Below are 14392 nucleotides of genomic sequence, written 5' to 3' on the forward strand. Positions count from 1 at the left end.
CTAAATAGACTGGGTCTGTACTCGTTGGAGTTTAGAAGGATGAGGGGGGATCTTATAGAGATGTATAAGATGATGAAGGGGATGGATAGGGTAGAGGTAGAGAGATTCTTCCTGCTTAGAAAGGATAGCAGGACTAGAGGATGCAGCCTCAAGATAAGGGGGGGGGGGGCAGTTTAAATCAGAGTTGAGGAGGAACTTCTTCACTCAGAGGGTGGTGAATCTCTGGAATTCTCTGCCCGTTGAAGTGGCGGAGGCTACCTCGCTAAATATATTTAAGTCACGGGTGGATAGGCTTCTGATAGACAAGGGAATTAAGGGTTATGGGGAGAAAGCGGGAAAGTGGAACTGAGCCACTTCAGATCAGCCATGATCTTATTGAATGGTGGGGCAGGCTCGAGGGGCTAGATGGCCTACTCCTGCTCTTATTTCTTATGTTCTTATGGAGGTCATTGTTGACCAGAAACATAATTAGACAAGTTACATAAATACTGTGGCTACAAGAACGTGTCAGATGTTTAACATTCTGCAATAAGCGACTCACCGTCTGACTCCCCAAAGCCTTTGCACTAACTACAAGGAAAGTGTCAGGAGTGATATAATATTCTCCATTCACCTGGATGAGTGCAGCTCCAGCAACACTCAAGAAGACTGACACCCTTCAGGACACAGTATCCCATGTGTCTGGTATCATGTCCATCACCTTAAATATTGGCTTCTTCCACTACCAGCATGCTATATCTACAATGTGTTCCATCTAGAAGATGCTCTGTAGAAACGAGCCAAGGCTCTTTTTGCAGCACTTTCAAAATCTGTGACCTCCACTGTTCGGAATGATAAGGGCAGCCGGCAAATGGGTTGACCTCCAAGTCACACACTATTCTGACTTTAAAATATATTGCTGTTCTTTTACTGTCGTTGGGTCAAAATCCTGGCACTCCCTCCCTAAAAGCACAGAGTGTGTACCTTCACTACCCTGTCTGCAGCCATTAATGGTGGTGGCTCACCACCATCTCTTCTAGGGCAGTTATGGATGGGCAATAAATGCTGGCCTTGTCAGCAATTCCCACATCCTGTGAATGAAAAAATAAAAAAAGGGGGTGCAAGTGAGGCAAATGGAATGCTTTAAGGTCAAAATCTATGGGTGAGGGAGGGTTAATCCCCAGGAAAACAAATCTCCTCCCTCAACATATGAGTGAAGGAATGACAGACATATCCACAACTTGTTAAAAGCCTGTGACCCACCACGTTATCAGTGTTATTGCAAGGATAAATGTTTCTCTTTGTTTAATTGTGTTAAATGACTATTGAGAAGTGAAAATCCTTGCAATATTTGGATTATTTCACAATGAATGTATTAAGGTAGCCTGAATGCGCATGCTCGTCTTTATATATTTTATGGTGTTGTTAAACTATCATCTGAAATGTAAATAAGCATTAGAACAGTGGCAGATAATTTAGTAAGATAAATGCCTAAAGCACATACCAATTGTGAAAAAAGTCATATCTTCAGAGGTAACATATTATTGCACTGGACTGACCCAACCAGCCTACATTTCATTTTCAGAGACTGGTAAAAACAGAACAAATCCCTGGGATGCAGTGTCCTCTTAGATATGTCATTCATTTATTGATTCGACCTAGACAACTGATAGTTTATACTTGTGGGTGGCTGCATCAGATTACTCACATGTTAAAGACTGACTCTATGGCTGGAATTTTACACTTCACCCACCACAGGAATTGGAGCGGGTGAAGGGCAGACAATGGGAAAGTCCATTGACCTTAAGGTTGTGGGACGAGTGAGACTGTAAAACCCTGTCCTATTTTTCTTAGGATGCAATTTTCTCATAAGATGCATAAGTTATTACCAATTTTCCATATGTGTTGAAAACTAAAGGCAATCCATATTTCTCCTGTGTACTCATTTTAGAATAAATGAATTCCTAAGTATACACTGTTTATGACTCACATGCAACTCCTCTAAGTTTGATGTTACATTAAAATGAAGTAGCTGCAATATTTGAGGAGAACAAATTTACAAATTAGGCTCTTAAATTCAGTGCAATCCTGAATGAAAACATTAAAGATTAGTGCAAAAAAAAGCCAACATAAACATAATACCCACATTCATATTTGCACACACAGCTAAATAAATAGAAACATTTAAATACATCCAGAAACCATTACGCTTACTTGGCTTCAGCTTGGTGGAGTAAGTATGACAAACATTTGACGTGAAGGCTACTATAGACTGTATGTTATGTACTGACATACCTATAGATCCAGTTCAATTAATATCTGTATTTGTTTCTATACTATGTCATGTGCAGTACATGTGGCAAAATATTGGCATACTGTTCTATACTAGAAAGGAATAACCCATGTTGCTCTGTGTACCTGTCATTTTTAAATAAAGAAGTACCAGTATATCAAAAAATTGTTCCCACTTTAATCACTCTTTTCTCTGGATGTTAACACTAATTATACCCTCCGTAAAACCTTGTAGTTGATTGTAGTAAATTTTTATAATGCTTCATGGGTAGCTAAATTTACACAAAAGGAGAATTCTTTAGTTGACATAAGTTGCAAATTGCAATCAATGTGACAAAAAAGGATGAAAATGAAAAAAAAATCACACTAGCTAGAGCTGGGAACTGTGGATCTGTGTGGGAACTGCCACTGGCACCTTCAGAAATCTAACTTCACCAGGCAAGGTTTACTAATTAACTTACTTTACTTGGGCCTGGTAAACACTAGGGACAAAGATCACCTAAACAATGCAAATTTTAGTACAGAAACTCATTAGTGTAACTCCTTTGCAAGGAAGCAGAGGCTGCCTGTCATTGCAGGTTCACCAACCTTATCCTTCATTCATGCTGTAAAGGGTGGCACACAGCAGCTGGGTGATGCACTAGAATTCCAATCCAACCCTATGGTGAACTCAGTGATACCAGGGGCTTATGCAAATAAATGGCAAAGAAGCCCATTTTCCAGATTTAAGCTGCAAAGTGAGCAAGTAACAGAGTTGGATTAGATTAGGTAGCTCAGGTTGAGAAAAACACTGCAGATTTAATGAGTTGGATGGCTTCTTACCATGTGGTGAACCTCCATGGTGCACTGTTGACACCCCTCACCATTAAGGATAAAGAAATTCACTTGACCTTTTAAACTAAGTGCAAGGTATGCTATCCTGGGTAACATGCACAGAATAAAATTGCACATCATGTAGCTAAAATCAAATTGTAAATTGCACATCACTACAAATCAATTGGTGCTGTCGTAAAAGCTTGTTGGCTTTCTCTGTAAAACACAACCACAGTGATTCTTGATACTTATATGGAATGAGCTCTGTGGAAGTTGCATATATTGACCCACTCTGCATGCAATGCTGAGAATTCACTGTCCCCCATGACATCTTTTGCCAGCAAAAATAAAAGTCTAAAATCGAATTCGGGAACTCCCTCCCTCACAGCATTGTGGGTGGACTTGCACCACATGGACTAGAGCGGTTCAAGGAGGCAGCTCAGCATCACCTTCTCAATGCTTATTAGGGATGGGCAATAAATGCTGGCCTACCCAGTGACATCTGAAAATGAATAAATAAATAAAAACCTCTCTATCTTCAAGAATCACCAGGAAGGTTCATATGCATTGTCTATAGTTGCAGTATTTCCCAGGTTACACCATTGCTATAGCTGAATCTTCATTACTGCTTTCTTGGCTCAGTCCTACTCGGCGAATGGAATCATGATATTTCTTCCTTCCCAGTTCAATAATGCAACGCACTTCTTCGGCAATATCTTCGCGATCACTCTCCTTCATTGCCTGAATTAGTTTATTGATGCAGCCTGGTACACTCACGTTGCATTGTGCCCATGTAAATAGCATCTCTAAGATTTGCTTGTCCAGGTCACCCCTAAAGAAAATGAAGCAATAACTTGAAAAGACAAGAAGTGGTTCAAGAAACATTTCCTTGATAGGTAATATCCAAGAAGTTTTACATTCAACATCCTGGGGGTTATCATTGACCAGAAACTGAACTGGACAAATCATATAAATACTGTGGCTACAAGAGCAGGTCAGAAGTTGGGAACTCTTGTAGCGAGTAATTTATCTCCTGACTTCCCAAAGTCTGTCCACAATCTTCAAGGCACAAGTCAGGAATATGCTCCACTTGCCTGACTGTGTGCTGACCCAACAACATTCAAGAGGTTCAACACCATTCAGGACAAAGCAGCCCACTTGATTGGTACCCCATCAACAACTGATGGCACAGCGGTGGTATTGTGTGTCATCTACAAGATGCACTGCAGGAACTTAACAAAACTCCTTAGGCAACACCTCCCAAATTCACAAATACCACACTAGGAGGACAAGGACAGCAGACACATGAGAACATTACCACCTGGAAGATCTCCAAGCCACTCACCATCCTGACTTGGAAATATATCACCGTTCCTCCACTGTTGATGGGTCAAAATTCCTGGAACTGGGTTCTACACCCAGTTCTGCAGTGGTTCAACACAGCTCACCACTACCAATCTAAAGGTAATCAGAGATGGACAATAAATGCTGGCCTAGCCAGTGAAGCCACATGTCTTGATTTATAAATAAGTAAAAAATGGAATGAAATCAACAATGTCCATTTGTCATGACTCCCCCTCTCAGTTACTGGTGGGTAGGTGGAATTTAAAGGTTAGAAAAGAAGTAGAAATCACAAGAATGTCATTTCTGAAATCCTCAGAATAGCTTGGGCAGATTCTACTGGGTAACCACTGGACTGAGGAGGCTACTGGGGCCAAAGATGAACCACAAAGAAATTAAGAGGCGTAAAACCCACAACCAATCTAGCAATGATTTTATGTATTGTTCTTAGAGTGTTCACCTGTCAATTTAGCAAAAATAGCAAGGAGAGGTATAAGCAGTGTTATTTGCGAAATTGAACAAATTGAGACAAGTACCTGCCCTATTTCAAAAAAAAACATTCTTCATGAAAACAATTTTACCACAAAGGTACTTGTGAAGACTCAAGATAAAATCAATATTTTCAAAAATGCCAGAGGGAATATGAAAAACATCTGTTTTTTCCCTTATGTTTGTATATCAACACAATTTATATAATGCTGGACAAAATGGTTTCTATAGTACACCAAATGTATGTATCCCTGAGTAGAATAATTTCCTGCTCTGTACCAAATCTCACCTTTCATAAGAACATAAGAAATAGGAGCAGGAGTAGGCCATCTAGCCCTTCGAGCCTGCCCCGCCATTCAATACGATCATGGCTGATCTGAAGTGGACCAGTTCCACTTTCTCGCTCTCTCCCCATAACCCTTAATTCCCTTGTCTATCAAAAACCTATCTACCCGTGACTTAAATATATTTAGCAAGGTAGCCTCCACCACTTCAACGGGCAGAGAATTCCAGAGATTCACCACCCTTTGAGTGAAGAAGTTCCTCCTCAACTCCGATCTAAACTGCCCCCCCCTTATCTTGAGGCTGTGCCCTCTAGTCCTGCTATCCTTTCTAAGTGGGAAGAATCTCTCTGCCTCTACCCTATCCATCCCCTTCATTATCTTATATGTCTCTATAAGATCCCCCCTCATCCTTCTAAACTCCAACGAGTACAGACCCAGTCTATTCAGTCTCTCTTCATAGTCCAACCCCCTCATCTCCGGTAGCAGCCTAGTGAACCTCCTCTGCACTCCCTCCAAGGCCAATATATCCTTCCTCAAGTGCGGTGACCAAAACTGCACACAGTACTCCAGCTGCGGCCTCACCAGTACCCTGAACAGTTGCAGCAAGACTGAGTTAGAAGCTGGTAGTTTCAAGGTCCACTAAAAATCTTGTACATTCTTAACTAGGTTGACAGTGCTGACTGTATTGAGGTAGTGATAAATTGCCAGAAGTATTGCTCACTGTTCCTGTGGAGCAGCATCGAGAGGCAGTGATTTCTGGGCGTGTGTGGAGGTCGTGAGTAAGGTACATTTTCTTGTTTGTACTTTTTTTAACTTTTATTTCTAGTTTAAAGTCGCGAGTAGCAGTGGTTTTTTTTTCTTTTTTTGAATTAGTTCGAAACCGGAAGTCGTTACTAGGACGCTTACTGGTATTTGTAGTTTTTTTTCGGGTCTCTGACCCTATAAATCGGCACAAAGAGACCCGATCCTCTACACTGGTAGAGAATCCCACCCTCCCACCTCCTCTAACCTAATTATAAGTGTGTGGGAAGTTTTGTTTTGTTTTTCTTTTCTGCTGGAAATTATTTCAGGGATGGCAGTTCAGGCAGTAAGCTGCACGTCCTGTGGTATGTATGTGGTGAGGGACATCAGTAGTGTTTCTGCTGATTTTACCTGTAGGAAGTGTATACAATTGCAGCTTCTGGAGAAGCGTGTTAAGGAGCTGGAGTTGGAATTGGAGGAACTCCGGATAATTCGGGAGGCTGAGGCAGACATAGATAAGAGTTACAAGGAGATAGTCACTCCTAGAAATGAGTCTTGGGTAAATGCCAGGAAGAGGGGAAAGAAGCAATTGGGGGGACAATCCCCTGGGGCTGTTCCCCTCCAAAATAGGTTTTCTGTCCTGGAGGCTACAGTTGAGGAGGAATCAACTGGAGATTGCCAAAGGGAGCAGGTCCCTGGAGGTGAGCCTGTTGTGAAGGCTCAGGTGGTTAGGGGATGTAAAAGATTGGGCCTAGTGATTGGGGACTCCACAGTTAGGGGGACGGATAGGAGAGTCAGAGGTAATGGTAGGGACTCAGGGCTGGTGTGTTGCCTCCCAGGGGCTGGGGTCCGGGATGTTTCAGAGAGGGTGTTCAGGACTCTTAAGGGTGAGGGGGATCAACCCCAAGTCATAGTTCATGTGGGGACGCATAACATAGGGAGGTTAAGGGAAGGGGATATTAAGCAGAAATTTATGGAGTTGGGGTGGAAACTTAAGGCCAAGTCGGACAGGGTGGTTATCTTGGGACTCTTGCCTGTGCCACGGGATAGTGTAGAGCGGAACAGAGAGAGGGAAAGTTTGAACTCGTGGCTGAGGGGATGGTGCAGGAGGGAGGGGTTCAGGTTCTTGAGCAATTGGGGCTCATTCTGGGGAAGGTGGGACCTCTACAGGAGTGATGGTCCACACCTGAATCAGAGGGGAACTAATATCTTGGGGGGCATAGATGGGGACTGCAATGCGCGGCATCGTGGAGGTGAAGTGGAGCAGGGTTTGAAATGTGTATACTTTAATGCGAGGGGTCAGTTTTTGTACAAAGCGTGCAGGAAGGTTTCTTGACTCAGTATGTTGATAGGCCAATTAGAGGTGAGGCTATATTGGATTTGGTGCTGGGAAATGAGCCAGACCAGGTGCTAGACTTGGAAGTTGGGGTGCATTTTGGTGAAGTGACCACAATTCGGTTACGTTCACCTTAGTGATGGAAAGGGATAGGCATGAACCTCGGGTCAGTAGTTTTAGCTGGTGGAAGGGTAATTATGAGGCTATTAGGAGAGAATTAGGAAGCATAGGTTGGACTAGGAGACTACAGTGTCTCGGAACGTCTGAAATGTGGAGTTTTTTCAAGGAGCAGCTACTGCGAGTCCTTGATATGTATGTCCCTGTCAGGCAAGGAGGAATTGGTCGAGCTAGGGAACCGTGGTGCACTAGGAAAGTTGATTTACTGCTTAAAAAAAAAAAGGAGGCTTATGTCCGGATGAGACTTGAGGGCTCAGGTAGTGCACTAGAAAGCTTTAGATTGGCTAGGAGGGAGTTAAAGAGAGAGTTAAGAAGGGCTAAAAGAGGACATGAGAAGACTTTGGCTGATAGGATTAAGGAGAATCCTAAGGCGTTCTATAGATACGTTAAGAACAAAAGGTTGGTTAGGGCAAGATTAGGGCCAGTTAGAGACAGCAGTGGGAATTTATGTGTGGAACCGGAAGAGATTGGAGAGGCATTGAACCAATATTTCTCTTCGGTGTTCACGCAGGGGGACATAAATGTAGCTGTGGAGAACACTGGGTTACAGGGTTGTAAACTGGACAGTATTGCAGTTGATAAGGAGGATGTGCTAGATATGCTTGAGGGTTTGAAAATAGATAAGTCCCCTGGGCCGGACGGGATTTACCCTAGGATTCTCTGGGAGGCAAGGGAGGCGATTGCAGAGCCTCTGGCTCTGATCTTCAGGTCGTCGTTGGTCACCGGTATAGTGCCAGAAGATTGGAGGTTAGCGAATGTTGTCCCATTGTTTAAGAAGGGGAACAGAGACTTCCCCGAGAATTATAGACCGGTGAGTCTTACTTCTGTTGTGGGCAAGGTTTTAGAAAAAATTATTAGGGATAGGATTTATAGTTATTTGGAGAGTAATGAATTGATTAGAGATAGTCAGCATGGTTTTGTGGAGGGTAGGTCGTGCCTTACTAACCTTATTGAGTTTTTTGAGAAAGTGACCAAAGAGGTGGATGGGGGTAAGGCAGTTGACGTGGTATACATGGACTTTAGTAAGGCATTTGATAAGGTTCACCATGGAAGGCTTCTGCAGAAATTGCAGATGTATGGGATTGAGGGTGATCTAGGAAATTGGATCAGGAATTGGCTGGCAGATAGGAGACAGAGGGTGGTGGTTGATGGTAAGTATTCGACATGGAGTTCAGTTACGAGTGGTGTGCCTCAGGGATCTGTTTTGGGGCCACTGCTGTTTGTAATTTTTATAAATGATCTGGATGAGGGTATTGTTGGGTGGATTAGTAAATTTGCTGATGACACCAAAGTCGGAGGTGTGGTAGATAGTGAGGAAGGGTGTCTTAGTCTACAGGGAGACTTGGACAAGTTGCAGAGCTTGGCCAAGAGGTGGAGGATGGAGTTTAATGCGGAAAAGTGTGAGGTAATTCACTTTGGCAGGGATGTGTAGAGTATAGGGCTAACGGTAGGACTCTGAATAGTGTGGATGAACAGAGGGATCTAGGTGTATGTGTACATAGATCCCTGAAAGTTGGGAATCAAGTAGATAGGGTTGTTAGGAAGGCATACGGTGTCTTGGCGTTTATTGGTAGGGGGATTGAATTTAGGAGCCGCAGCGTCATGTTGCAACTGTACAAAACTCTGGTGCGGCCGCATTTGGAGTATTGTGTGCAGTTCTGGTCCCCACATTATAGGAAGGATGTGGAGGCTTTGGAGAGGGTGCAGAGGAGGTTTGCCAGGATGTTGCCTGGTATGGAGGGGAGGTCCTATGAGGGGAGACTGAGGGATTTGAGGTTGTTTTCGTTAGAAAGAAGGCGGCTACGAGGGGATCTTATTGAAACATATAAGATGATTCGAGGTTTAGATAGGGTGGGCAGTGATAGCCTTTTTCCTCGGATGGAGAAAGCTAGCACGAGGGGGCATAGCTTTAAATTAAGGGGTGGTAGTTATAGGACGGATGTCAGGGGTAGGTTCTTTACCCAGAGGGTGGTGAGGGATTGGAATGCCCTGCCTGCTGCAGTTGTAAATGCGCCTAGTTTGGGGGCGTTTAAGAGATCCGTGGATAGGTTTATGGATGGTAAGGGTTTGGTTTAGGTTAGCGGGTCATTGTTTTTTAACTGGTCGGCGCAACATCGTGGGCCAAAGGGCCTGTTCTGCGCTGTAATGTTCTATGTTCTATGTATTAAACAAGCTATTTAAATTGAGATTCCATTTCTCCCAGTTTCTCAGGTGAGTATTAAAATTCCCAAGCCACTATTTAAAAAGTGGGGAGCTTCCCAATGTTCCAAATAAAATTCCTCCACGAACTAATCCTGCTAAGAAAAATTGATCACTCATTCATCTATTTATGGGGTACTACCGTGTCTATTGTGTTATAGCCAACACAGCAGCCAGTTAGTAGACCTCCAAGTAACCCAATGTAAACAAAATGCTTGAAGAGATACTGCGTGAATGCGATGCTTTCATTTCACTTTTTTGCACCAGTGTTGTATTTTAGAAATAAAAGTATCTTGTAATGACATAAAATGTATTTACATAACATCTAATGTAGAAAGTTGTAGGTCAAAACCCTGGATGCCCCTCCTTAGCAGCACTGTGGGTTTACCTACAACTCAGGGACTGAAGTGGTTCAAGAAGGCAGCTCACCAATGCTTCTCAAGGACAATAAGGGAGGGGCAATAAATGCTGGCTTAGCAGCGATGCCAACATTCCATGCATGAATAAAAAAAATTCAAAGACATATCAGAAGTGCAATAAGTGCAACCTAATGCTTGGTCAAATAGGTGGATTATTAGCAACGATTGTTCAAGTAAAAAGAAAAGTGGAGAGTTTTCAAATAGAGAAATTTGAAAGCATAAGCTTTGGCAACAGGGGTCGCCAGTTGTCAATAATGGGGTAAACTGAGGGGATGATGCAGACGAAGCTCAGGTCAAACTAGTGAAAAGATCTGAAGCAGCTGGAAGGGGCGGGGGGGTGAGTCATGCTATAGTGCAGCTGAGTGTTACAGAGATGAAGAGGGATGAAACAATTTAAATGCAAAGTTAACCATTATAATTAAATGGTTAGTTAACTATTGAAAATTGGATTAAGTAACCCATCACTCATACAAGGTGACCTTGTGGGAGCGTTGTCACAGCTGCAACAGGTTAATGATAATTTTTGAGATTACCAACCTATCTTACCCGAGCTGCATGCTGCACCAAGAGTTACCATTAAACAGCCCAAGCCAAGGTGGCAAATACCATATGAACCTGGGCATCTTCAGTGAGATATCAGTGGCCAAGAAGTTATTAGCTGGATCAAAAGTCAAATACAATTTTCCAGGTATCTCAGGAACCATTAACCAACACAGGATAAAGATGCGTGCTAAAGTCTGCCAAGAAGCCAAATGTCCCCATCACTGTGCAGCTGCCAGTCTTGCATCTACAGCAGAAAGCACATAAAACACCGAGAAGGCTGCACGCTGTTCACCACCTTGAATGTCAAGGCAATCAACATTATGGTTCTGCCCTGGGATTAGGGCTAAGCTGATAAAGGTGGAGTAATGCTGGATCAGCCATGTGGTGGCAATGGTTGATCCATTAGAGCTGCACCTTTATCTGTTGTCCTTTGGGGAAAACATATGTTTGGCATCAAATGAAAGTGGTTCAAGGTCAAGCCCAAACAAACACGAGCAACTGTGCTATGTCAGTGACATACCAGGAATGTGCTGCACATACCAGGTCAACTGCCGTGCATCATTTACAAAAGAATGATGGACATTGTAGGGCCAAGGTATGCATCAGAACAAGATGGGAAAGGCTTATCTGAAGCTCACTGTGTTGAGCTTAACTATCAATGTTTACTGTGCATGAGGAGTATTTGTCATTGGACTGTAAAGAGGAATACAGACCTTTTATTGTTGCTGTCCTTTAAGTTAATCTGACAACCATCATTGTACTAGAACAATCAGGAAAACCAAACTATTGACCACAGTTATAAGGAAGTGTCTTCCTCACCTATTACTATATTCTATTCTTTCCAATTGTGCATAGGATAAACCAAGATTTATACCAATATTCTTCCATTCCAGCCCGATTCTCCTTGCGATACTCAAAAGATTAGCTTCTGTGAGGTAGCCAGTTTCTGTCCAAAAGTAAAGAAACCATTAAGAAAAACATGTATAATGAACCTGTGTCCACTCAGTACTTCTAGAACCTATTTCAGTTAGCTCTTTATATTATTAAGCTTATAATTGTGAACACAGTTTCAACAAATTGGCCAGAATTTTACTGGCATGACCACTCCGACTCCAATGGCAGGCAAGGCTCGGAGAACTGCATTCTCCGTTGGCCTCGGGTGGGATTGTATAAGCTTCGGGCGGACATGTTGGTAAAATTCCACCCATTATATAACAATAAGTGAGAGTTTTCAAGCGTGCCAGAAAATAATATTTGTCACAAGGCACTTGCCCCGGAGAACAGTATTTGCCAAAGCTAGTATCTGTCCACATCAATAACGGGCAACTTCAGAAAAGATTGTAATGTGTTGGCAGCTCAAGACCAACATTTGCAGAATGCAAACAGCATCTAATTGGAAATGTCACATCCACATCATATGTTCCTAATGTGGGTTTCCCAAACTGGATTCCACAAATTCCTGGAGTTCTGCAGGAGGAATGCCAGTGATTCCGAGGCAGGCCAGGCTGATGTATAACATTTGAAAATGTTACAAAGCTCCTTGTCCAATCATAGGTTGGCTTCTCCAGAATCCAGCCTCTGACTAGTCGAGCTGAAAACAGCACCAAACTCAAAGTTTCCCTGGGAGTGGGGAATGTGGGCCTCGGAGTATGGAAATGTGGGCTTCGGATGGGAAAATGTGGGCCTTGGAGCGGGGAAATGTGGACTTCGGAGTGGGGGAATGTGGGCCTCGGAGCAGAGGATTTTAGGTCTTGAAGTAGGGAAAGCAGGCATGGAAGAGGGACTGGGGAAATCATGTCCCGGGAAGGGGGTTGCAGGCCTCAGAGAGGGGGATAGCGGGCCTCAGAGAGGGGGAGTGAGTCTGAAAGTAGTGGAAAAGGGGGTTGGGGAAAGGTCGGGGGAAAGTAGGTCTCAGAGCGGGACTGGGGCAAATAGTGTGTGTCTATGTATATAAATATTCCAGCAACACTCATCCCATTAAAAATGGCAAAAAGGTAAGACCTATGTGTTTTTTAAATAAGAAAATCTTTTAATTATAGTGTATACATATAAGAAATAGAAAAGGCTTCTGTAAATCAGGTTTCTATATATTTGTACGTTGTCTGTGGAAACAGTCATTTTTTTTGTGTTTTAACTCTTCAACACAACTGGAATGTTTCTCAGGGGTTCTGACAGTACTCCTGGGAGATGAAAAGGGTTCTGTGGTTGGAAAGGTTTGAGAAATCCTGCCCTAATGCTTTGTGATTGTGGATGAAACGGCTGCTTTCTCAATACACTCAAAAAGACCATGGGGGCGATTCTGCTCCCGTCCTCACCATAAGGGGAAAAGTCGATGTGTGTAAAATCCCGTGACAATCGGAAAAAGTGATTCTCGCCAGCGGCATCTCGCTTTCTGATATCCCCACCCCTCGCAGGTGACACTTCTGAGTGGGAGCCTAATTTCAAAAGATTTGAATATTTTTCAATACTCTTAAAGGCTTCCCCGCCATATGTTCCCCCCATATAAGGGATTCCTCCCTTTCCAACATGATGGCTTCATGTGGATTCTCCCATTCGGGTGGCAGTGCACCCCTGTTTGTGGGTTTTCCTACTGGCATGGGGTGACGTCAATGGGAATTCCCATTGACAACAGCAGAACCAGAGAATCCCGCCCCTAGCAAACAACACGTCACCTCCCGCCGATGGGAAAACTAGAGCTGGAAAGCTGGAGAATCCCTCTCGACATCACATTGCCAAGGCTTACAACAGTATTTAAAAATGTGAAGCAGTCAAGGGGACGTGGGGAACCTGCCGCGAACTAAGTAAAATCCTGGCTGGAGCCAGGGGCAGGCCTCTGGGGAGCTCAAGCAATGGGGCGGGTTCCCTTAATGTGTGCTGGGTGGGGTGGCCCCACTACTTTTGGTCAGGTGGGAGGTGGAGTATTTCCCTGGTGCTTGTGAAGGCAGTGGGAAGACACTTTTGTCAGCACAGACTGGGACGTGTTTTAAAAATGGGACTCCGATCTCCGTGGAACTGGTGCTGCCAGCTTTATTGGGCCCCGCCTTGCCAGCATGACGGCGAAAACCAGGTTATCTGTTCACAGAGTGCCAAACAGTCTGGACAGGAAAGCTCAGCTGTGCAGCTAGAGAGCTGCATGTTAGTTTTCTCACCTCAGCCACCATTCTGTGCACAGACTGCAAAATTTCACCCAATAGGTAAGTTTGTAAAAGAGCCAGGATAGCCAGCCAGTGTCATCCCTGAAACAGCTCAGAAGATAACTTTCCAGAAAGCATCTCACCTTGCTGTGTGCTGGAGTCAGGTCAGAACTTGACTCCAGGTAGGATTCATCTGTCATTTTCACTGAAACACTGTGCATTAATATGGAATTGGTATTATAATACTGCTCAGATGTAATTGTTAATGACTCAATTGCTTGGGGGGAACGGACCTTCAGTGACCTTGCTTTTCTGCATTTACTCGGTCGGTTTATCCGATTCAAGATAGCAAAAGCCATTCAGATACTCGCAGGAAGCTAAATTGCTAGGTACTTTATAAAGCAAATTGAAGGTAACAGAAACAGAAGAGTTCATCCGCAAGTTTAATTTTAGTTAAAAAAAAACCTACACATACATAACATATTTTTATACATGTTAAGCTTAAGCAAAATGCTGACTCATACCCCTGAGGTCCTGGCCAGACACTGATATGATCTAGCAAGCAATGAATGACAATGGCATTGTTGACATTATTGGCTTTTACAAGGGGTGAGATTCAATAATTTATTAAATGCTGCAGTTAAA

At 43.4% G+C, this 14392-nt stretch overlaps 1 protein-coding gene across 3 annotated transcripts in view; it reads right to left on the bottom strand.

Moving 5' to 3' along the window:
- Positions 1 to 2548: 2548 nt before the first annotated feature.
- Positions 2549 to 14392, bottom strand: part of pidd1 (p53-induced death domain protein 1) — a 72189-nt gene continuing 60345 nt past the window's right edge. For 2 of the 3 annotated variants that reach the window (XM_080190452.1, XM_080190453.1), the window contains exons 17-18: positions 11433 to 11559; positions 2549 to 3916 (exon numbers count right to left, since the gene is read on the bottom strand). In XM_080190452.1, the coding sequence (XP_080046578.1) occupies positions 3679 to 3916; positions 11433 to 11559 (365 nt within the window). In that variant the 3' untranslated portion in view covers positions 2549 to 3678. Of the gene's footprint in view, positions 3917 to 11432; positions 11560 to 14392 lie in introns of those variants that run through there. The other variant, XR_013886821.1, reaches the window with a different exon arrangement.

This window comes from Carcharhinus amblyrhynchos, chromosome 6 (assembly GCF_965287045.1).
Source record: "Carcharhinus amblyrhynchos chromosome 6, sCarAmb.v2.hapA, whole genome shotgun sequence".
Classification (NCBI taxonomy): Eukaryota; Metazoa; Chordata; class Chondrichthyes; order Carcharhiniformes; family Carcharhinidae; genus Carcharhinus; species Carcharhinus amblyrhynchos.